Genomic DNA, 25314 nt, shown 5'->3' with positions numbered 1-25314 from the left:
AAATGAAGACTTCATGAATTTAAACATGTCCTCAAGATCTCATTTCCCTGTTTTCCTGTTACAAAAGGAATGCTCTAAATTTGAAAACAGTTCAGATGAAAATACCACCATGGGCTGTATATGTGTGTACCATTTTCTTCTATTAGCAATAACCAGGGCAGTGCCAGGGGACTTGATGTGATAACGCTGGTAAGGGAGTCTGGTTCAGGGCTGTGCTACTGCAATCAGAACTGTCTTGCTTTTGCTTTCTTTGTGCCATCCAAAGTGGCCATACCACACAGCATATTGAAAGGTGACCTGTAATTAGTTGGCTCTGGTAAACAGTACAGAGTAGCAGCAATTCATTTCTGCTGAATTGGACCCGAATACTGAGAAATGTTTACAGGCTGAGGTCATGTCCTCTATGCATTCCCACAGAGCAATCACGAACCCTGGTCCTGACCAAGGCTCCTGAATACCCCTGGAAATATCAAACTGTGTTGTTACATCTCAGCAGTACTTGAACATTGCACATGAGTGCAGCTGTTTAGCAGGGATGGTTTGCCAGCTTCGCTTAGGGAAATTGGAATTGCTGCATTTTTATCGGAAAAAAATCTCCTCCTTCATTTTAGAACTGAGTTGATGCTGCCTGTAAGGGCAGATCCCAAGTTTTGTACCTCTCTCTCATAACTGAACCACCTTCTATTGAATCATGCTCCAGAGTCTGCTGTCATGAATATATTCAAAGATGGTTATTTATATACAACCTTACCCCTGAGAAGTGTTGCTGAAAAATGCAGTGGTCAGTGGTTCAACAGAGAAGGAAGTAGTTTGTCTTACAAGAATTGATGTAATATAGGCAGAAATGTATGACAGACTTTAGAAATACATTCAGTTAAATGCACAGGGACATAATTGGAGGAAAAAAAGAATGAAGGAATTAATCACTCTAAAGAAAAGGAGGAAAGAGAAAATTGCCGAGGAAATTCGCAGACTACACAATTTTGTATTCTTGATGTATAGACAAGATTGATTTTAAGTGTCACAGTTATAGCAGTTCTCTAGTTATAGAAAATGCGTGAACTGCTTTGTCAGCTCTAGAAGTGTAGGCACCTAGGTTGAGACAGAAAATATTTCACCTCCACAGCATTCTCCACCAAATCTATTAACTTGTCTGTAGTTATAACTCAACATCAACAGACTTCTGCTGTTATCCAATAAGCATCCACTCTCAAGTGCAAGCAGATAGAACCCAATGAAAAGGATAAATTTAGTCTTTTAGTTATAAATAGTAATACCAATAATAATCTGTTAAATTGTACTATACACATTTAATTTGCAGAGGACTTAGTTTATACGATATTTCACTTCATAATTTAAAATGGAAACTCTGCAAAAAGAGAACCTCAGAGGAGTACTACAAAAAGTGCTAAAAATGGTTCTTGCATAAACTATGTTTTCTCTCAAAATGTTTTAGGTATGTAAAATTACTTTAAAAAAGGTTCAAAAAAATTGATCTGTTAAAAAAGGTGCCATTCTACCAAAAAGTCTTTTTATTAGAGAACACTGATAAGATGATGGTGAAAATGCTGAACACAGTTGTGAATTGAAAGAGATGAAACCAGTGAACCCTGTGATCTTCCTGGAATATCTCTGGATTTCATCCAGAATAGAGCTGATACTTCAGATTAAGAATTGCTTAAATTTGAAGAGTTGTCAAATCTGGGAAGAGCTGACCTCTGTTTAACAAAAAACTTAAATATTTAGGCTGAAATGTGAAATATTTAGGCTGAAATATGAAATACCATGCTTTGAAAGATTATTTTTAGAGATAAAGGAACTTATCTTCATATTTGGTTTCAACTCATAAACAGAGTGGTATGTTAACTAGGGGTATCATAATTTCTGGCAATTCCTACAAATTCTTGAGCAACTAAGTTGCAGGCATGTTTCTTTCAACTATGAGGGATGACTCTGCAGAGTCTAAAGTGAGCTACAAGAGCTGTTCAAAAAAGCACTGAAGTACGTGCTTTTAAGCACTGGTCCCAAACACCTATGTTTCCATTTAAGCCTGTATATAGATGCTCTGCTGAATTAATACTAAGAAAAGATGCTATCAATGGGCAGATAGCAAAGATAAAACGGCTTTGAATCAATGCTCTGGTACAATAGGTTGATCACCAGTGCCTTCTGCAAGCATCAGGAGGTTGTTCTGGAATCAGGAGGATCCATGAATGATGTTTATTTGTCATATCATAATTTTAGTTGGGTTTTAGTGGGTGCTTGGGGTCTGGTTGTCAGTGGTTTGTGAGCCACCTGACACTTCTGGCCAGCTCTTACCAGCTTATGTGTTTTTATTCCTACTCTGCAGCTGGTCATAAAGCTGACCTATACACATGTATGGTCTGTGATATTTTTTTTATGAGAACATAGATACTTGAGCCAAACCAGACTACACCTAATAAGCCCCATTCTAATTTCCTTTATTATATTATCTGTAAGCTGATTGATGGGAAGTGTTCTTTTAGGATGACAAAGAGGCGTGCTTTTGACTGAATACTGATATGATAATGTGATAAATATGAATCTGAATAATAAAAATCAAATTCTTATGCTAGGTTTTTAAAGGGTGAAGAATATATTTGAAATAAGAGTACAGACTACATAACGTGCTTTTTGGATTAGAGCCAGGAGAATCTTGCACATTTACTGCAGGGCTGATGTTTGGATTCAGCAACATGTCCCCAGTGACTACCTGTAAAGCCCCAGATCACTGTAAAATACATCGAGACCTAATCTAACTACAGTCTCACTGTACAACCATCAGGCATTTTCTCCAAACGAAACATTATTTCCTCAGGGTAGTTTTGGGATACAATTCCTCAGGAGGAAACACACTATTACGCATCTCCAAAGCTGAGATGCATGAAGAAAGAGCTCTTGGAGCGTGTGGCTACAACATTATACCTGTCTAGCACAGTTTGAGTAAATGGGTGTGCACGTCATACCAACATGGGCAGCACGATGCATTTTTCCATTCTGCCCATTGTCAGTGCTCATTGGAGCTGGCACCAGACCACAGATCTTTACAAGTTTCAGACGTTTGCTGATCACAAACTGGCAGGTAGTGCCGAGCAGATGGTAGGAGATGTATGCCCATAAAACATACAGACCTGTGTCTGGGTTTCGTTGCTGAGTCATCCAACCTAAGAGCTGAAATTTTAAACACAATGCTTCACAGTCCTTATTTTGGCACGATGGTTCTTTTTTTTCCCACTGGGAAAATTTTAGAATAAGGCTGTGGTTTGTGTGATTTTTCTAAGAGGATAAAAATGCATGTTTGGCTATGGATTTGATATTGATTACAAATAATAGATTGACCAGCACACTGGAAACAGCCTATCGGTCACAAGACCTCAAAAGGTAACTATGATCTGGGAAAGAGTGTTAAGTCCCAGAAGCCAAAATTATGCCTCTGGAAAATTCCTATGACTCAGACTGGTAGAGAAAAAAAGAAAAAATACTTATGAATTAATTCAACTCCTTAATTACACATTTAGGTAAGGGAAGAGAGAAAGAAAAAGTTTAAATGAAAACACAGTTAACATGGTTTTATTTGATATTTGCTAAGTATCCAGAAGAATTTCATGGGTGAGAAGATGGAGTCAGTTCAACAAAAATAATCTGCCAGAGGATTTAAGAGCAGCTTGCCTCTAAACCTCCTGAACTAACATATATTCTCATCTCAGGTTATTCCACTGGAAATCTGAGAAGAGATTTGTGTCACGATAAGGTCGTATTAATCCAGAGAAACATTTGTTCACATGCTATTATTTCTGCTCTATTGGAAAACTAACAAAGCTTTAGCTACAAGTTCACACTAATTGTTTCCCATTTTAAAACAATAGCAGGGATAGCAATGCTGCAGATGAATTGATATTTCTGCACTGTGTACCTTATTACACAGTGCTGAGAGGATAAATATAAAAATATCCTGCAAACCATTTAAGTGTTAAACCCCATCAATATCCACTGCTAAACCAACTAGGCTTAATCAGGTGACCTCAGTAAGTTACAGCATGTAAATTGCTGACAAATTTGGCACATCAACTATGAAGGAAACCTCCCATTCCCACCATAATTTCTTGAGTGTTCTCTGTGATGGGGAGGGACTGCAAAGGAAACTTTTACCCTTCTCCAAGCCCTGAAGCTGAGCAGAGAGCCTCTTTGCAGGAAGAGTAAACCTGGCCTGGGTGTGATGGGACTGCCTGTGCTTTGGGTGAGCAAAGGTCAATAGCTGGGTCAGGGCGGGAGCTAAAATCTAGTCTATATCCAAATATGATACTAGCAGGTGACCCATAACTCACAAGATGGACAAAATTAATGGCACTTCCCAAGTTGTGAAGCTGAGGAGGAAGAAGAAAACATGAAATCTTCAAGTCCAGGTACTAAGCAAGTAAAAAACTGAGAGCATGTGTTGGAAGGAACATCTGGAGGTCATTTGGTTCATTCTCCTCCTCAAAGAAGCAACAAAGTTATTAGGTTTTGGAAGTATCTCTGGATGGACTTCCCACAGCCTCTTTGGGCTTTGGTTCTTAATTATGCTTATGGTAGCACTTTTTTTTCCATGCATTTAGTTAGGTTTCCCCTTGCTGCAACTTGTCTCTTGCTGATGACCATTTTGCTGTGCACCTCCAAGAAGTGCCTGGGTCTGTCTTCTCTCTAGTTAGCCATTAGTTAGTCGAAGAAAACAATTAGATTTCCCCTTTGCCTTCTGCTCCCCCCCCCCAGTATTTCCTCACCATCTCAGGGGTTCTCCACTGGACTTGCTCCAGCTTACTGAAGTCCCACTGCTCATGGAGGTCCCAAACCGAATGCAGCACTCCAGCTGCAGCTCACAGGCACCAAGGAGAGGCAAGTGCTCACTTCCCATGACCTGTTAGCAGTACTCTTGCTAGTGCAGCTCAGCAGGCATGCTCCTCTTCTTGGCAAGGGCTCACTGCTGACCCAAGTTAATGACTGCCTGAACATAACTCAAAAAGTGAACATATCCAATGCACATCTCATTTCTGATGTGTTCTCAAGGAGATGATTGAACTTTTGGAAACTGTCCTCCAGTAAAGGGGATTATGAAAAAAATAAGAAGGGGACAGTGCTCTACGTTGAAAGTACTGCAATCTGTCAGTGGTGCTAAAATATTTAAATACATTAAAAAAAACAAGGTGAAAGTAGTTTATATGATACAGATGTTCAACATTTTCTCTTTCTTCGCCTCATATTTTATCTACTTTCAGATAGACATTGGACATTGAAAAATTAAAAAAATTATCTTTACTATGCCAGGTTCTTTTCTTTTTTTTTTTTTTTTTTTTAATAGAAAATAAGCTGAAGCTGTTATCCTGAGTACCACATCCTTGGAGATTTTGGAACTAGCAGGTCTCAGGATCACACCTTGTTTTTATACAGGAAAAACTAAATTTTTTTCTTTTTCAACTTCCTCGTGTTCTCCATTTCAAATAAACTAAATATTGACTTAAGTAAATTTAAGTTAAGAAGAAGCTCTAAATGTACTAGACAGTACATTGGTGTATTAATTCCCCAAATGGTTATTCTTAGTTTCAGACATTTAGCAGCAATTTCCCACTGACCAGTAATTTCATTATTTAAAAATCTGGTAGCAATCACTCATTCTGTGAAGGCAATCTTAATTTAACAGACATTAACTGCAATTGATTAGAGTAAACGTAGGAAGTATTATAAACCATAGTAATTAAAATGATATTTTTCTATATATGCACCTATGTAATTGAAATTAAATATAATAATCTCAAAAGATAAAACAAAGTTAAGTCCCACATAGCAATATTTCCTTTCTCTTTTCCAAGAGGTGCAAAATGACTAAGGCAAATCTGCTGGAGGAATCTCGCAAGTGCACACTGGAACCCATCTGTACTAAAGTAAAATTATTTGACCTATTAACTTGATTTTTTGAACACCTTTTCTACATGGAAAAAATCCTACAGACACTTATTTCACATTGCAATGCCTCACTGAAGCTCATGTTATTTCAGTGTTGTACGCCCTTACTATGTTGACTATTTTGACTATGTTGACTTCCCTGTGAGCACCTCATGTAATCCAACCCTGACAGAGAAACTGCCCTTGCTTCTCAAGGCTGGTGTGAGGGCAAATGGGGTGGGAAGAGTGGGTCTGTGCACCAGGGCCTGAACGAGCCCAGAGGATGCGCTAACACCCTTTGTGGCGCTCTGTCTCATGAAAGGTTTCAGTAGGCACGTTTAACTTCAACATCACTGGAGAAAGCCTTCAGGATATTAGAAGTACCAGGGACAAATTTTATCTATTTGTTTAAGAAAAATAGTTTATATACTCCAACGCCTAGGTCTTAAATTGGTCTTAAAGAGGTCAGTTCAGCCCTGTCTTTCATTCTGCTGTGAGGGATGGTTGCTGGGCTCTGTGGAGCCAACATATCTTCTGCATTTAAAAGACCTTCATGGGAGTTTGTAGGTGCGAGACCTGCTATTAAGCACTATTGCTCTCATAACCTCCTTGATGACTCAAGCCCCTCTTCCTTCACCCTTTGATCAAATGGGATTCACAAATATGGGATGGTCTACTGCCCTGGGCTGAGAACAGGGCTGTGAGCAGTGTTTCCTGCAGTGATATCTGGTCAGGACACTTAACCTTTTCTCTTCACGTGTGGAAAAGTAAAGTTATTCCAAACCTGGATTATGGAGAGGTAATAAATATAAGGAATAATTGCAAAGAAAATATTTTGGTACTTTAAAACTAAACATTTTAGCGTCTAACAGTCTAAATGACTTCATTGATCTCCTTTAGTTTTTATAAAATGTTCAGATTTTCAAATTTAACCTCTGTTTACAATGGCAGTGCCTGAACTTCTGAGAACTTTGCCCTTGGGTGAGACGGTGTTATTGTGTATATCCCTTCAAAAGTGGCTGCGTTTAAGCAGCATGTGTGAGGTGAGAGCTGTGACAGAGGACCTGACCAAGGATGTGCCAGCCAAAACACTAATCCAGTCCAATCTGATTAACCAAGACTTACTGTAACACTTTAATGAACGAGAAGGGAGAAGGTAGGGACGGAGCATTTCTCTCAGCCCTCCAGTTTGCTGTGCAGAGCTCTACCTGCTCTGGGCAAAGCACCATGGGTGGCTGTGGAGGGGAGTAGAGCACAGTGAAGGCTTTATGCCCTCCTTCCAAACAGTCTACCGATATTTCAGCGCCAGGTCTATGCCTGGCTGCAGTGCTCTGAGCAAACATCTGAGGGAAAAGTGCAAGTGCCTGCCTGGGAGAAATCACCTCACACTTCTCTGGGAAGGTGTGTGGGGATGGGGATGGAGAAGGAGGACAGCAAGGCAGGCACAAGCCACTGCCTGGGGCCCCCAGCATGTGCCCCAGCATGGTTGGAGGGGGTGTCAATGAGAAGGCATACAGATCCCTCACATATCTACCCAGTAAATTAATCTCTATATGTTACCATAGGTATAGCATTAATTCAAAATGTACTGAAGAGAATTTGGAGTCAGACTCACTGTTTCTTAATTTAGCTCTCTCTCTGTATACGCACTACAGAGCTTAAGGTGTAAGCATAGTAGTCACGGGTGCAGTAACTTCTGGTTTTATGAGCAGGCAATAAGGCCTTTGTATCAGAGTCAGGCATTATACTGAAATAATTAAGGCTACAAGAAGAAAAAGTAATGCTTGGATATGGGTATCACTGCCTGAATCCTTTGAGGCAGTATCACTGCCTGAATCACTCCATTTCTGAGCCAGGGGACCCCTCTATTAAAGGTGTTTCAATAAAAAAACAAACATGAAATCACTTGTAACCTTCAGACTAACCAGCTTGCTTCAGTAATTCTGAACTAGCCCAGGAAGTACAAGCTTTCACTGCTCAAAAAGCTTCTTTCCCTTACTCATAATTACCACTGGATAATCTTACATATTTAGCAATACACTGAATCAAAGAAAAAGCAGTCATTTCATGTTATGTTTGAGCATGTGAGTTCTACCATAAGACCTATACTGAGACAGTGAACTAAGGGCCAGTCCTTCAATACCTTAAACAGGATCACTGCTTAGAGCAACCATTGTGTCTGGGTTTTTTGTTTGTTTGTTTGTTTTTTTTGCTAGAGATATTCACAACAATGATCTTTTAGTTATCTTTCAAACGCCATATTCTTCAAATTCTTTTGATCCATAGTGTACATATTTCCTTATGGCTCTTGGAAGACTGCATTTACTTGTTGCTTACCTGTCCTGGTTGTTCACAGGCTGTCTGGTATCTTGCTTGTTGGCATAATTCTTTTACTCTCTCATATTTTGGTAGTTGATTAGACTGCTGAGTGTTTTTGCTGGATTCCTCCTTCTTGCGTAGAAATTTGCTTACAAAAAGATAAAGTTGAACATTTTAGATACATTCTTCTAAACTCTTAAGAGGATGAATGTAACTTGAAAAGCAAAGCTACTTGAAGGTTTACTGTCTTCTCGGGGAAAAAATCCCCACATTTCTGTTATTGACCTTTGATGAAGGTCAGGTACTGAAAAAAAGGCTCAGGTGATTGGCTGAAAATTGCCCGAAGAGAAACAAGGGTTGCTAAAACATGTCAAACTGGTATAGTTCATCACCATTCATACATCAGTGCGGTTTCTTTCACAAGGCAAAACTCTCTGAAGCAGTACTCGCCTGGTTGAAAAACTCAGCTGAAGACACGATAGGACTTCCATACTCAGCACTAGCTTGGCTGTACCTTATATATTACAATGTGTCTTATATGCACTGTTTCGTAATACATCACACAAGATTTCCACAATCTGTAAAGTCATAAAGTGCCAAAAGATAATTGCTGTAAAATTTTACCCAGAGAAAATTTTCACAACAACTGGCAAGGTGAGAGGATCTAAGGAGGTATCAGTGAAAAGAGGAACAGTTATAGTCACAAATCTCATTTAAACATAACTCTTTTCTTAGCTGCAACAAAAATGAGGAATGCTTCCAGCCTATGATGGAAAATACAAAATCAATTGATAAGAGGATTCTGCACAGCTGGATTTGAAACAGAGATTTGGTAAGAAAATAAATCAGATGATGGTATAAGTGGGCATGAGCACAATGTTAAGGAAAGAGGCTAGGAGAGTTGCCAGAAAAGCATACTTTCAAATTTCTTCCAAGGTAGGGATTTGGAAGCACAGCACCTTCCAAAGGCAGTGGTGGGAAACCAGGAAACAAGTCAGGCCTGTCAGTTTGCTTGCAAAATTTACTACTTCTCTGACCATAAAAAGGAAGAGGAGAGACCAGAAAGGAAAGCATGTACAAGAGAGTGTTCCCAGCAGGCATGCTCTCCCAAAACTCTCTCACCCCTAACAATTACCCTCTTTCCACCAGAAATGTGTCACGCCAAATTTTGTTCTTCTTGTTCGTTCGAAACCTGAAAGTAAAATAATAATATTTACTGCTGGCACTTATGTATAGCACCGCTAGTGTTAACAACTTATTTTTGAAAAAACAACTCTCCACTTATATATACACCTGCCATTTTATAGACGTGCTATTTAAGAGACTCTTTGAATGGGAAAGCTGTGGTCGTTGCCATGACACAGCTCATTTTCACAGAGTCCCTTTTTCCACTCAGTTTTTGATTTACTTAGGTGTTTGCTTCTGAACTGGCTAAAAACAGTGTTGGGGCCCACCTGTTTCCTGGTCTCTCCAAGTCTAGAAGCTTTAGGACAGATTTGCCATCCATATCTGGAGGTGTGTCAAGTCCTGCTATATCCAGAATTGTTGGAGCAAGATCAATATTCAGAACTATCTGAGGCACTCTGCAAATCAACAGAAACAGTCAAAGTTGTCATGTGTTTGATATGTAAGTCTTCACATTCTCTTGGAAATAGAATGGTAATTAATGTTTATCAGGACTTTGAAGATGTAAAGCTCTACACAAGTGCTAAGTTTAGAAAACCTCCTTTGAAGTCTACAACTCAGAATGATTGGCCAGTACTGCAGACTGTCATCACAAAGAAAAAGCTTAGCACAGTAAAACAAGGAGGTACAGCAGTCACACTGCTCTTATCTCATTGACAATGAGGGCATGATGCCATTCATTCTGATAAACCACAGGGTGAGCAGTAAAGATGAACACATAGTTTTTAAAAGCAAAACCCAGAGTCTAACACTACATGACTATGCATTACACAATTTTCTCATCTCCTTTATAACTTATTCATAACATGCAAAGTGAAAGACCTGCCTCTTTATGAGACAGTTGGACAGAATGATAATTACATGCTCTATGAAACATTTTACATCAGGCTCAACAGCTGTGCTAGAGACACAAGAGAACGTACACTGATCCCGGCTCTACACTTGGGCCACGAATAAAGAAAGGAACTCGAATATCAAAGTCATACGGCATTGACTTCCCCTTGACCAGTCCAAACTGCCCGATATGGTAACCATGGTCAGCAGTGTAAATAATGTAGGTGTTCTCCAGTTCTCCCATCTCTGCAAGCATTTGGTGTAACTGCAACACAGCACAGAAAGAACTCTGAGTAAAGTGTAGCAAAACATGTTTTGTGCATAATCATGTATAACCATCATTTATAAGCCTTAAATATACAGAACCAAACATGGCATCAATGAGGTTGTTTACACAGATGTTTTCGGGATGGGTATTTTTACATCTTGTCTTTACTGTGCTGTTAAAAAAATCAACTTACAAGTTCAATTTCACATTTGACACAGGGGACAATTAAACAGGTCCAGAAAATCAGAATAGAAAAAAATACAGTAATAATGGCGTAGTTGCATTAGTATGTCCAAAATTCATTGTGTACTCAGAGCTTGTGAAAAAAGTCTGCTACAGCTTTAGGGGAAAAGGTACTCAGATTTGATTTACTGTGTTAGTCTACAACTTTCTCATTCCTTACACTTGTGGGCTTGGGAAAAGGCTGTAAATTTTTATTAAAGTTTAAGGAAATCTCTCTAGGGGAAGATCTTTGGTCATGGTGCTTGATTTTGGAACAAAAAGTCATACAAAGTACACCTAATAGTTCATGTATCATGTTACCTATAATTAGCTGTACACTGCATTGCCTAACTTCTGCAAACACCAGTAGACTGACACCTGAGTTGCTGTGATTTGCCAGTTCCCAGATTTCAGCTGAAGGACAAACTTTGAAGGGAGTGTGTGAAATGAATAGAAGTTGTCATCTGTGCACCTGTGTCTATCCATGTGTACACACAGGTGATGCATCTTCTGTTAATACCAGGCTCTATATTAGGCCCAGTGATTTTTCCCTTTAAAAAAATCATCAGTTTATTGACCCAGCAATTAAAAAAGGAAGTTAGGAGCTCGGCATTATATTGCAGAGAACCAGAACTCATTTCTACTGGGGATAAGTGGAGTAATTCCTCATGGAACAATGACTTTCCCTGGAATGTGGTTGGTGAAGGTAAAGAATGAATGAATGAATTTAGTTACTGACTAATAAGATTGTATTCAGAGTAGTTTCTTGAACTCACTCTTTCCATAGAGTCGTCAACTGACATCAGGGTCTGAAGTCTTTTGCGCTGCAAGACATTTGTAAACTCCATGTGGATGGGCAGCATGGGCCCCGTGTACTGCATAATCCAGTGCTTATCCATGTTTGGTGCATAGTTATAGCTGGGAGTGCTGGAGGAAAAGAACGGATCTGAAAAGTTGTGCAGCATTACAGGCATCAGAGGAAGGTGGGAACTCCTCTAGCACAGAAATAGCCAACAAGCAGTTAAGTTACAAATTCCATGTGATATTTGACAAATACCAACAAACATCACTTCAGTGGCTTCCAAGCTTCATTGGTTCATGCATCACTTCCTCAAAATTTTTTAACCACTTGCTTTCTGAGCTTTCTTTCAGACTCAAAGATCACTACAAGATCCATGTTAATATTTGAGATATGCCAAAATGTGTTACTCAACAAAACTGTAATCATTAAAAAGACTTATCTGAATGATGCATCCCATAAAGATAAGCAGAAAAATTAAGAAAGTCAGAGTTCAAAGATAAATGCTTCCCTTTAATATTAAGGTAAGCTGCCCTGATGCATCCAGTAGGAAAATTACGTTTAAACAAAACTCAAAGAAAGATATTTTTCAGTGGGACAGAGAAATTTAGTAGTCAGTACCAAGAACACCACCAGTGTTATCAGTTTTCAAGATGCCCCAAAGAGTGAAAACACTGACTTTTTCCCTTCCCATCACCAGAGGTGAGTGCAGGCATTACCAGGAGCCTGAGTGCAATCCCTCCAGGACTGAGTTCCTGGGCATAGGGTCCTGACAGGAGACCATGTGGTGGCCTTGAATGAGAGAGCTGAGAAAGTGATGCAGCCAATGCTGTTCCTCCAGATCCATGTTCAGTCTCCATTACTTGCCCTTAGCCCTCATCTAAGCTATGTCCCGGTGATGCCTGGTGATGTGGTAGACATGCAAATCCCACCCATACCAAAATAAGTTATTCATACCTTAAATTCTGTTAAGGTACTGTTTTTTCAATGTGAATGTAAAGCACACTGCATTACCAGCATAACATGAACTATGACAACATTATTGAGCTAACACTGCTATTGATACTAGTACTAAGAATAAGTAAGGGCATAGAGTCCTATCCAAAGCAAAGAATGATGCTTTTGGAGTTTGCACAAACATTGAAGGAAAGATTTAAGAGCAGTGTTCTATCCATAGCCAGTGAATTTTTGAAGGATAACATATAAGAAACAAGAATATGTTCACAGATACACCTCCTTGGAAGAAAAGGTACTGCAAAAAATATGCCAAGTAAATTTGCTGTACAGACAAGTAGGTTACGAAAGCTCTCCATCGATCCAGTTTTAATACCTAGCATACATGCTAGATATAAAGGTGAAGTGAAATCAAACAAAAGCCATGTCCCATAATGTTTTCACCTATGTATGAGCAGTTTCCTTCTCCAGGAAGAAGGAATCTAGGCTTTGTCATTTTGATTAAGTTCTTTGGCTGTTATTTTTTTCCTGTTTCCAATACACTGCAGTATGCAATACATGAGTTGCAGCATTACATTTGAAAAATAGACATAAATAGAAAGTGAAAAAAATGCTGTTGTGTTATTAGGTTAATTTGATTCTTGTGATTCTCTTTTCAGTTTATAATAAAAATGTAATTAAATATTAATTTACTGTTTAGATACTGAAAATCATAATGTGAGTTAAGGTACATTTTCCCCATTGAAATATTTATGTGTAGTTGTCTTTTCTTCAGTGGTTGCACTGAACAATATCAACAGTGTATACTGATTCAACTTAAAAGTCACACCTTTGACCAGTCCTTTGCATTTCCTAACATGGTTATATGTGATCACAGAATAGTGGAAGCAGTTGATTTTACTGTATCAGATATCATATGATAATCTATAACTATATAATCCAAGGATAAAAATCAGCTGAAAGGATAACATAATAGACTTGTAGTCAACTGCAATAAATTAATGAAGTCCACATTTTAAGTGGAGACCATTTTTTGAGAATTTGAGAAGTATGCCTCTAGTACACACAGCTAGTTTTGACTAATCTACTTAACCATTAGCCTCAAGAAAAAGAGAAGTGAGATAACAGTATCACAGGATTTTTCAATCTTTGGTAGAGATTAAGAAGTATGAAAAGGTTGGTTCCCTACTTGGCAAAGACAAGCATAAGCTAGAATTCCTTTTCTGCTGGGAATTCTTTTATTTCATGTTGAAAGGTCAAAGTTTTTGTAATTTCTCATGGTTGAAGTCTGATTTTTAAAATGAATACTGCCACAAAATTAATAAAATTTATCCCAGGAGCACAGCCCTTGTGTTGTTGGCTAGCCAGCAGTCCTAGCAGAGGGACTGATGGAGCCCCAGACCTTGAAGAAGCAAATCTTAGGAGTTTTGGTCACCTATCAGTTATCAGGCACACTGACAGAAGAGGATACTTCCAGTGCAAACTTTCCTCTGTTTTTTGGAAGTTTGTCAAATGAGATGTTTTCCCACGAAAGAGCTCAGTTTTGATTAATCAGCATTTTCTAGTAAAACCCTCCTTTTTTCAGTGGAGTCCTGAGTGCCACTGCCACAGAGGGATGAGGTGGCTGTGAGCTATGCTCAGCCGGCAGCACCATGACAGCCTGCTGCTGTGCCAGGAAGGAGAGCCAGCTGCTGAAGCAGGCTCAGGTCTCATGTTCCCAGGCCATTGTGAGAAGTCTCCTCCACATAATGGATAATCTTTAAAAGCAGCACTCAAGGATTTAGCAGGGCAGTTAAAACCTTTCACAGACACTTTCCAAATGCATTTTGAATTTTCTGGGTGAGAAATGCAGCAGGCAGAGAGTGAGCAGAATTTTCCTCCCAGACAACTCAGGGAATGGGACTTTCTGTGAAACATCCAGTGTCACTGGTTGATGGATAAATGTGAAACAGGGGTCCAAAGTGTCAGAAAAAGAGTACTAGGGAAGAGACAGAAATGAATTCCAACACCCCACAGCTTTTCTGTGTTCCCTGTGTACCCCTGTTTATTGGGCCTTTCAGAAATCCACCAGAATGGCACTGGTTTCCAGCCACAAGACCTGACATTGCCCTCAGATCTATCTACCTTTTTTTGGTGTAAAACAATCAAACAAACACTACAGAGGTGAATCCTGGGGAGAATATTGCTGATTTCTGAAAACTTTTCTATGTAAAAAGACCTCTCCCCTGTCAGTGATAATTGTTTAACACAACATTTTTTTTTTGAAGCAGCTGGAGATATCAGCTAAATGTTTAGCTGTTATAAGCCCTTGAAAGTCATCATAGTACAGTCACTGTTTCTATTCTTCCATTTTGGGAACGACTTTGCTCAGTATTGACAAATACTTCCGTAAGGTAACGCTGACATTTATATTTCCTTGATTCCTCTTTGCACTGGGAGTACAAAGTTGAAGGTATGTACCTTCTTCTATTGCCTCAATCACAGAGGCTATCTTCTGCAGAGCACATTAGTTGATTCATGATCAGCAGACAGTGTCAGGTAGCCCACTATTTTCAGGTTGTCCATGGCCTCTAAGTCTGGCAAGGAGCTACTGTAGTATTTGTCATTCTTGTAGAACATACTAACCTGGGCAAATCTACATTGCTCAATTGCCCACTTACATTTGTCCAACACATTCTATGCAGAACTTAATACACAGAGACTTCTTGGTACTTCATGACAGATGACACCGGAAGATGCCAGATTCAAAACATTTTGAACCGATACCCCCAGTGTAACTAACAAAAAACCCCAAATACGTAACAATAACACATGTTGAACATGGTCAGACACTTTCCCACAAACACATCCTCATAATGAGAACAGTAATTCACCCTGAGATTTTGCAATCATTCACCTATCTGTGTAAATAAATTTACAGAAACATCTAAGGTGATAATTAAATGTTCTATAGGCTATGGAAGGAGTAAATATCTTTAAGCACTAGTGCACTTTTCTCTTTAAAGGAAGATTCACCACAAAATCTATCATTTCTTTATCTGTAAGAATCAGTTCAAATAGGTACTTATAGTTATGTTGAGAGAAAAGGAGTTGTATTAGTAGTCACCTTGTGGTCAAAAGGCCTCAGTAACTCTTTCTGACAACATATTTGTTATATTTATATATTTAAAATTGAACTTCAAAATAAAGAATGCATCTTATTTGGCTTTTAAGGTACCACAATAACTTTTAAGTTCGACAAGAAATAAAAAATCCAAACCCAACAACCTAAAACAATGGATGTTTGTACTTGAGGATCTATTAAAATGAGGTTCCCAAGCAGCAAATAATTCAGAAATGAATTTCACTATCTTCTACTAGTAACTGAACTGAATTGTGATATTCAATGAAATAAATGGAATATAACCTTTTTGCAAAATATTATATAAATAAATAACATAAATATGTAATATATAAAAATATCATTAAAAGATATTTTACAGTTTAAGAAAATAATGGGAGATTCAACTTGACTATTGCTGTTTAGCCAGTTGTGGTATCTATGTGGAAAAGAAATAAAAGAGAGTATAGTATGCTTTAAGAGCTTCCAGAATTCAGTACAACTTTAAATTAGTTTGCTTTCCAAAAAATTGATCTAAATATATACAAGTCTCTAACAGATGGGTTAATGTGGAAAGAAATAAATATATTTACAAACATTTGTTCAATTGCTCACAGTAAAAATCTGTCTTTTCCCCTATTTACAATCTCCTGATTCTCTTCTGTTTCTATTCAACAAAAGAAAATTATGTTCACAAAAATACTGCCTAAAAGATATTGGTTTTAATAATTCCATAGAGTTCTCAGGGGTTTTAATCCCCAAAGTGTTTGGCTAATCTGTTTGGATTGGGACTCCTCCCATTAATGAAAATAATACAGTACTTAGGTGACCCAGGAACATTTTCATTTCATAAAAATAAAAGTCAACAACATTTTAAAGTAATACCTACAGTAAAACTGATTGAAAAAAATTAATACTTTCTGTACAGAATTAACACCTCTATTATTCTTTGAAATATGATTAGCAAATATGGCATAAGTGGTCATGTTTCTTCAGAAAAAAAATGTAAATAAAAGAAGGAAGCAAATTCTTTGTTTCCAGGGAAAGCAGACTTCCAGGTTTAGACACTGTTCTTGGAAAGCAGGAAGCCCAGATTCTGGGCAAAATTAAAAGTAAAAAAGCCCCAACATGACCAGTGCCATGGTCTGTACTAATGTGAAGTTGAATTTCACCCTACTGGGTCTTCTTTTGCTGCCTTTTAAAAGGGAAATCTTTAAACCCAGTGATATTTATAGATCTGGGGATGTGAGGTATGAAAGTTTCACTCTGAAGTGTAACACAACTGCTATATTTCAGAATAAAGAAGTAAAAAAGTTGTTACCTGTTAAATATAAAACCTTTCTATTTTAAGAAACATTATTTGTTGCTGCTGCAGAACCTCATTGTGCAACTAGAATCTTACTTAGATTTCTATTTCACCCCATTTCTTCTAGTCTTGTTTCAAGCTACACTCGTAATGACACACGTGATAATTTTGATCATTTCTCTCTACGTCAGGAGTCCAAGCAGGCCTCAGGCCAGCAGTGACACAAGACATTGATATGTCAAGATTTATTACTGATGCAAATGTATGATTCCACTCTAATGGTCAAATGTCCACATTACAAGACATACCATTGCAACTGCCAGAGGCTTCAGACTCGGCCTCAGGGACTCCAGATACAGTCACCTCACACCCCAAAATCACAGTTAAGACTCTGCCGGGAATTCAGAGGTGCAAGAGCATTTCTCTTCGTGCTTTGCTACTGCAGACACACCACTACCTCCACACCAGGTCTATCAGCACCTATCATATGATCTTTAAATGGAAATATAAAGTTCTGCCTTTCATATCATCTACCCTTTCTCACATTAGCCTGTGAAGGCTTCTGATCTCTCCCAAGATATCATTTCTATCTGTTCCTCCTAAGATCTCTATCTTGGCAATAGAATTTCTTCCAAGTAGTCATAAAATCTTGCTGTCAGTCCTCCTGCCAGCCCAAGGATCTTTAACTCAGCCCAAGGATCTTTAACTCAGCCCAGCCAACAGTGTTTCAGATTTCCATCTTTTACATTCTTCAGTAAACCTGCCTCCTGCAGATTTTTGCTTCTAATGTTTGTTTACTCACAGCTTATAAACAGCTTAGGTCTGATTCACAGTTCCCCTAAGACTGGTTCACACTGGAAGGTAAAGGGAAGTTAAAGTGCCAGAGGCCCTGAGCATAACTGAGAATTCAGGCTTCCATTAGAGCACCCTTTGAGTCAGAGCTTTCCTGCTTAGCTGTCTGACGGAACGCTATTGTCGTGTGACATAACTTCACATTTAACAACAACATTTCCAACTCTGCTCTCCCACAGATGATGTTCATTACCACAGTAAAAAAATCTATGCATTGCTTTCATCTAGTACATCTTCTCCAGTCCCATTTTCTTCCACAGAAGTGATTTCTGGGCAGAGCTAGAGTACATGCCTTAGTATGATTTATTTTCAGAAAATATCACTCATTATGGTCATAGCATCCAGGATAAAGCTTCAGAAATATTTTTAGTTGTTAGAAATAGGACATATTTTAAGGAGAGGAGAAGTGGGAGAGTGAGAGGGAGAACTGAAGCTTAAAAAAAATAGACTGCTGCTTCTGGTAAGATATAGTTTGTGTTTCATTGTAAACCGGAGTTAATAAGAATTAGTAGGAATCACTTAATATTAATAATTAAACAGTGTACACATCATTACTGTTCTTGTCCTTGTAAGACTTCTCATGCTACTCAGCAGGCTGTTTGTGCTGAGGAGGACAGGACTGTACATAATGATGGTATGTAATTCTTCATTTTCTTTTTGGCTCTGATTTTTTTTCATAAATCTTATGGACTGTGCTACTGTAGTCATTTGATTTTCTTCTTGCCATGTTGATAAGGGAGGAACTGAGACCAACAGACACCCACATTTGAGGGCAGAACTCTCCCTGAGCTGGAGTAGCCACTCCCCTCTTCATATGTGCCAGTGGAAAACTTCTTCTAAACAAACTTCTGGGTTGTGGGTTGGTGTTTTGTTTTGGTTTTTTTGGTGGTTTTGTTTGTTTGTTTTTTAATTTTTAGACGAGGAATTTCAATCAAATGGCACTTTACCAGCAAAGAGACATCATATAATTTAAGGGTCTGCTTCAGCTACTGTTCTTTTAAGCAAAACTTCCCCTCACATGTGGTTGACAGGCTATCTTAATCCTTGGTTTGTAGGTATAACCTTCCATCTCAGTTTGTTAAGCCAGCAAGCAGCTTTTGACCTGGTTTCCCTTCTTTGTTGGAGGTAGGCGTTACAGTAACATGATACAGCAACTACATTTTTAAAAACAAAATCCAAGGTCAGATGGCTGTCACCCAAGGTCAGAAAGAAAGGGATTCAAATGGTGCTTGACCACCAAGGAAGAAAACCTAAGGGTTAAATGTTCAAATTACACAAATCTTGGCAGGAGGGATTTTATTGTTCTTGTGCTGTTTTCACATGGAGCACCAAATATTTCTGTAAGAACTGAACTACTTATATCTTTTAGAGCATGTTGCTAGAACATAATATTTTTGGTAGAGGAATCAGTTGTTTGGAATCTTCAGCCACACAAATTGGCAGTTTATCTTCATTTTGTCTCATTTCTTAGTCTGCAGACTGAACTTAACACATGCAGTCAGTCAGTGCAATAAGAAACACAAAACAACGTAGCAAGGATCTCTTGAGGTCAATAGAGCAAAAAATCTTTGCAAGAAGGTTGCCAAGAAATTAACAACACCAGAAGAAAAGAAGCAGCACAGCCAAGTGCTCTCACAAGTAGCCTAGCAAAGCAAGATATTTAGACCCCAGGAGTCTACACAAACAAAAATTAATTTACACTCAAGTACTTAAATGAAACTAAGCCTCGAACAGATAACTAGGATCTTCTCTTGGTCTTTGGAGGTAACATGCAACCTGTATAAGGTGGAGAGGTAGTTAAAAATTTGGAGACTAACTAAATCCATTTGGTCTAGCAGCACAAACTAGAAAACAAGTAGGCTGAAAACACCAAGCAGTAGAAAGTGTCAAAAGCACGATAAACCAAAGCAAGTTCCTACAAGCACTTTTCAGAAGACAGTGAGCAAGGAGCCTAAAATGAGTTGCTTTGGCCTGGGGATATGTAGGGGGAGATTCAATGATTCCAGTGCTTTTCTTCCAGACATGGTCCCCACAGCTGAGCGGAAACAGTTTGAATCCTACCCTCCTGTATGATGGATAGTCCCTCAGCAGACAGGATGGCTTGCCTGAGGCCAGGCAGTCTGTGCCACTAAATGGGAAGCAATCTGTTGAACGGGGTGAGAACAAGTAGAAATAACTCTCTTGCTATGAAAAGTGGCAATCGAAAGGAGACATGTGAGAGATCCATTAAATTTGATGTAGTGGCTATTCATTATTCTTCACAGGATGGGAAGTAAGAGACACAGGTGGCATAACCAAGCTCCAGGTTTAGAAGGAAAGAAAAGGCAGACCTTTGTCCTCAGTGCAGGGAGTGACACCATGGAACTTGCTGCCACAAGATGGTGGGGTTACCATCAGAACTGAAAAAGAGATCAGTCCAATGCAAAGAGAATGGGGCACATTGACCTAGATGCTTCATCTAAAGTGATGATTTTCAGAAGCTGGAAAAACAGAGGAGAAAGTTTGTGGGGTTTTTTTCCCCCCTAAGCATTCCCTGCTGCTTTCTGCTGGAGCATGTAATTTAGGATACTGACTTAAAAAGTTCTTTCATACAACCCAATATTACAGGTTTTATGTGTTCATGTCTATTATTTGCAAACTAATATCTCAATTTCATTAGTTCTCTATACAGGTAAAAATTATTCTGAATATCTAAATAACTACAAAACATGGCTGACTGATTTGCATTACTTGCAAAGTCTAATCTCAGGAATGTGTAATCATTGAGAACACAAGATTATGAGGTCAGGGAAAGTGGTGTATCTAGAAAGTAGCACCCAGTAAGAGGACAAAAAAATACCAACTAACAAATATTTAACCATATGCGATGAACAGCAAATCTCTTTCAGGCCCCAACTAGTGATCAGTTTATATATGCAGTTATGCAGTAACTGCTACATTGCAATTTTAAAGAAGTTAATATAACTACAAAAAACATCCTAGGGAATTAGCTACTGCAGGGTGCCCAAAATGCAATTTGCAGATCAAGAAGCTTTCCAACTGTCTTAGGAAGCTGATTTATCCTCATTTAGAGACACCAAATCAATGTACAATCCAGCTGTAATATTTTATTAAGGTAGGGTTTGATGTGCAAAGACATTGTTTAAGAACAAATGGAAAGACCAGTCTACAAACCCATGGTAGACACAAGTGCAGTGGAAAACTTCCATAGCATCTCACTGTAAGGAAAAGGACACAGAATACTTAAAGTATGAAGCAAGATGTGTAATCCAAGACTATCTACAGATTTTTAGCTAGAGTTGCTTTCAGTTCTAAAACTAAAATGAATAATTCTTTTTTTTTCATTATAGTTTAATCACCAGGAAAGATTAAGGATGCTATTTTAAAATGCAGTCTAATAAGCTATTTTGGGAATCTGCCCTTATCTAGTCTATAAACAAATCTGGTGCACTCAAAAGCTTCAAAAGGGTGTTTTTACTCTCAATGCATTCAGTTTGTTAGAGCCCAGGAAGCACATATCTTAGAGGAAAATGAAGGAAGTAATATCTTTGCAACAGATCCTGACCTGTGTCTACATATTTTCAGGGTATTGTAAGAAGCTGCCCTTACAAAGCCAAATACTGACCTTTTAATCTCCCACAACTTCCCAGGAGGAAAAGAGCTTCTCTCTGCTTTAATAATGGTCAGAGCTGTCACTCTCCCCCGCAAAAGGAGCAAGCACAGCAAAAAGCCAAGCAAACATTCACTGCTTACTATGAGTTTTTTATATTTGAGTTCTCTGTTCCTGCAATGTCTCCATAAACAAATTCCTCACAGAAGCAGGCACAAGGAGTGGGTCTGGCAGTATGTGATTTTGACTTACATATGCTGTGAAGCGTTGGGGTAGAGCTCTGAGAACTGTGGTGCAGAATCCTCGGGGCCATGGGGTGCAGCGTGGCTGATGACCATCATTATGGGCCTATGGGGATATATCCTCTTAGACATTCTGAAGTAATTAATGCTCTCATTAGTGATTAGGTCTGTGAAGTAGTCCTGGAACATACGATTAACACAAAGCAAAAGTTACAAAGTGCATGATTAATTAGATCACATACTATCATGTTATTATGTTATTTTCAAGTCCTCATTAAAGCTCAGATCAGGAAGTAAAAGCATACCATCAAAGAGATGTATGATTTGAGGGAGCATAGGGGAGACCAAGAAGTAATTACTTTCTTAAGCAAGCAATGCCACATAAAATGAGATGGTATTTTGCAAATCAGATATAAAAGAAAGCATTAAGTAAATTTGATTACCAGATTTCGTTATATAGTGCCAAGTAACATTTAAAGTGACAGACTGTACTGACAAATATATGTTTCTTGAATTTCATTGATAAAACACTTCACAAGGTAATGGTTCCCAACTAACATTGACTCTGGTTTTATGTTTACATAAACCTTTCTTGCACAATCTTTGTTCAGACTCTACTTTCACATCTGTACAAAGTGGAACAGATTGCAAAAAATCTTTATCAAAGAAATTGCAAATGAGAATGCAGGGTGCAGTTGAATTCCTGCGGGCTCTGTTCATTTAATTGTGCAACTTTAAGCAGTGCAGCTGCTGAGATTAAGGTTGTGACTCGCTAATAAACTGGCTTAACCTACAGCCAAGGTGGCAAATGGAAGCCTACAAGGGGAAGGGAGGAAATGGAACTAAGAAAAAAAGATGAAAACTTAAATTAAACCACCTGCCACCTTAGAGTATTCACTGTTGGCCTGGAGGTCTAGTGCAAGCTTCATTGAGAAAGTGCTGAGACAATGTTTGTAATTTCAAGCACTTCCAGGCATGACTAATCTTATGTTGTGGATTCGAGGCCCCAAACAGCTGCAAAAGCAGAGCCTCAGGGACAAGGTCTGTGTCGCATGTCAGTGCTAGGACAAGCCAACCAGCTGTGACCTCCTCGCTCGCCCACTCCCTGTCCCCCTGCCCCTTCCCCTCTCCTGTAGCAAACTTGGAGTGCATACAGTAGCCCTGGCTGCTACAAACCCTGCAAGCATATGGAAGAGACAGTGAGTGATATTTTAGTTTCCAAAATGGAAAATGAGTGCCAGGCACCAGGGTTGTGATAATTTTGGGGTTTGTGGCCTGTTCAAGTGAAATGCCTATATGACTGCTCTCCCAAAGCATATGATCCACTCTTGCTTCCCTATTTATTCTAGCTACATACACTGTGTGTGTAAGGAACGTATAACTAACCAGTACTCTTTATTTTCTTTTTTTTTGCTCTCTATAAATATATAATCAGTATCATGTAATTTCTATGGATGGGAAAATCAGAAACAGGCATTGCGAGTTTCCAATAAAATCTCATTACATGGGTCAGAAACCACAGCTGCAACATCTGTATCATCTTCCTTGAGCTAGTTTGAGGAAATTCCAGATTGCCTTCTGCAGGCTGGAAAGTCTGCGACCTGCGCTCCTAACCGTTTCCGAGAAACTTCATGGCAGTGGGCAGGTCACCTTGGCATACTTTCCACACTTTGTCAAGAGCACGCACAAGCTCTGAACTTTTCCAGTGGCTGTGTTCTTGCACTTATCTATTCTCATAGTCTGACACCACAGGCATACAGCCTTCCTTTGGTGTGCACTGTATAATGGAGAACAACATTAACTAAGGTTTCTCCTGCAGGTAGTAAGTGACAACACTCAGCAAACTTTAAAGTTCAGTGGCGCAAGGGGCACAATTATTTTGGGTAAAGGTTTCTATTTACTTTTTGCTCCTGCCACCAAACCATCACTCTCTGGGAGAGAGGAAGGGAGGGTGGGAAAGCGAGAGGGAAGAATCATCAGACTCTACTGAAGAGCCCTGGGAAACTTTCTTCTGTTGAGTGATTAATATTCTCACATGGAAATTGATCTGCAGTGCCCTGGAGAGAAAATGACATCTCAATTTCATGGTTGTACTTGGTTAAGTAATTAATTACCTGGTTAATTAATTATCTGAAAGCTATTTTTATATGGATTAATCATGTGGCATTTATGTGTCTGGAAAATACCTTTGCATAATCAAATCCATGCTTCTCTTTGTTACCATTGCGAGAAATGGTGTAATTATAGAAGCGAGAGTTCTTCACTAATCCAACCCACTCTCTCCACCCAGGAGGGATGTAGCTGCCATTGTATTCATTGAGGTATTTCCCAAAAAAAGCTGCGAAGTAAAAAAAAAAAAGAACACACACACACATGAGGCTTTGCAATCCAAGTCTTTTAGTCTGAGTCAAAAGAATGCATGAATGAAGAGAAAATGTGTTAGAATGAGTCAGAGTTGCTTTACCAAAAATCTTCCTTTTATAGCTTAGAGGGTTTTGAAATTAAAATAAGTTATTTCCAGAGTTTTATGAGAGTTGAAAGCCTTCGTGACTCTACGTTTTATTCTTAATCTTTTAGAATCTAGTGCTCATGTGAAATGTTTTCAGGCTTTTTTTTTTTTTAGAAAGAGTATGTTGCCCTTCATTTCCACTTGAATATGGAATAAAAACTCAGCGCCCAGAGGATATATCTGAGAAACACCTTGTGGTTTTAAGCAAGTTCTGTGATGTTTTGAAGCTCGGCTTCTAACTTGAAAGTTTGGGCTTGCTATCCTGGCTACATTTGCTAGTTTGATAAAAGGTTTGAAAAGTCCAGATCTCCATCCTACTGTGACACATTTGGGTAGAGCAAGAGAGAACGCCCACCCTGCTTTGCTGCCACATCTTCTCTAAGGCAAAACTAACAGAGACAAAGGCTTGGAGGTCAAGCACCTCTACCTGGCCTGCCAAACTCTCTGTATTTTTTTCCATTAGGTGACAAGTCAGAACCCACTCAGACTAAAAATTTCAGCCTTTGCGGTCGGGCCCGGGAGGGTTTGTAAGTGCTCCTGTCAATTCCTCTGGAAGGAAGTAAGAAGAAAAGCAATCTCACAATGCAGCTGGCTCCCAGATATCTGGAAGTGTGGATTGCCTATGCCAAAGACAGACACCAAAAACCAGCCAACTGGCTTTGGGAAGGAGCATTAATGCTGGCATGGCACCGTGGCAAATGGAGCCGTGTTGCTTCTAGGGAGAGATGGGCATGGAAGGTCTTTAGCTGCATATGTATGGTCTGTGGCCTGGATAGAATAGTCAGTTCAGATGGCTCTGCCCTGCTTTTCCACTGCCTGGGAAGTGTGGTGACAAAACATCTGATTAGGTCCGCAACTTGGATTTTTAGGGACTTATTATCTCCAGCTCAGTCCCAGCAGGTTACTCTGTGGATGTCTCAGTAACTTCACTGTTTCCATCTTTAATTATCTTGAAGTTTACTAGACCCTGGAGGGTCACCTTTGCCAGCAGTTCTGCTGCCTTTGTCCCCAGCAGTCTGCACACTGGTACTCCAGGCGCTCACAAAATGAGAAACTGCTGAAGAGGAGGGAATGACACAGATCTCTCCCTTTACAGGGGTGCAGCTCCTCTGGGTAAGAGCTGCTTCCCTCCCTGCACCCCTCGCGGTGCCCCACTCCCTACCCTGAGTGCAGCCAG

The 25314-nt window shown here is 39.1% G+C and overlaps 1 protein-coding gene across 7 annotated transcripts in view; it reads right to left on the bottom strand.

Moving 5' to 3' along the window:
• Window positions 1-25314, bottom strand: part of SULF1 (sulfatase 1) — a 121878-nt gene that overhangs the window by 21445 nt on the left and 75119 nt on the right. For all 7 annotated transcript variants that reach the window (XM_039379846.1, XM_027725410.2, XM_027725412.2 and 4 more), the window contains 7 exons: window positions 23815-23966; window positions 21639-21808; window positions 11542-11692; window positions 10365-10540; window positions 9711-9839; window positions 9392-9448; window positions 8275-8404 (listed from right to left, as the gene is read on the bottom strand). In XM_039379846.1, coding sequence (XP_039235780.1) covers window positions 8275-8404; window positions 9392-9448; window positions 9711-9839; window positions 10365-10540; window positions 11542-11692; window positions 21639-21808; window positions 23815-23966 — 965 coding nt within the window. The remainder of the gene's footprint in view (window positions 1-8274; window positions 8405-9391; window positions 9449-9710; window positions 9840-10364; window positions 10541-11541; window positions 11693-21638; window positions 21809-23814; window positions 23967-25314) is intronic.

Source organism: Pipra filicauda, unplaced genomic scaffold, assembly GCF_003945595.2.
Source record: "Pipra filicauda isolate LSUMZ 115617 unplaced genomic scaffold, ASM394559v2 scaffold177_size2800117_pilon, whole genome shotgun sequence".
NCBI lineage: Eukaryota > Metazoa > Chordata > Aves > Passeriformes > Pipridae > Pipra > Pipra filicauda.
This window is presented reverse-complemented; position numbering and strand designations above follow the sequence as displayed.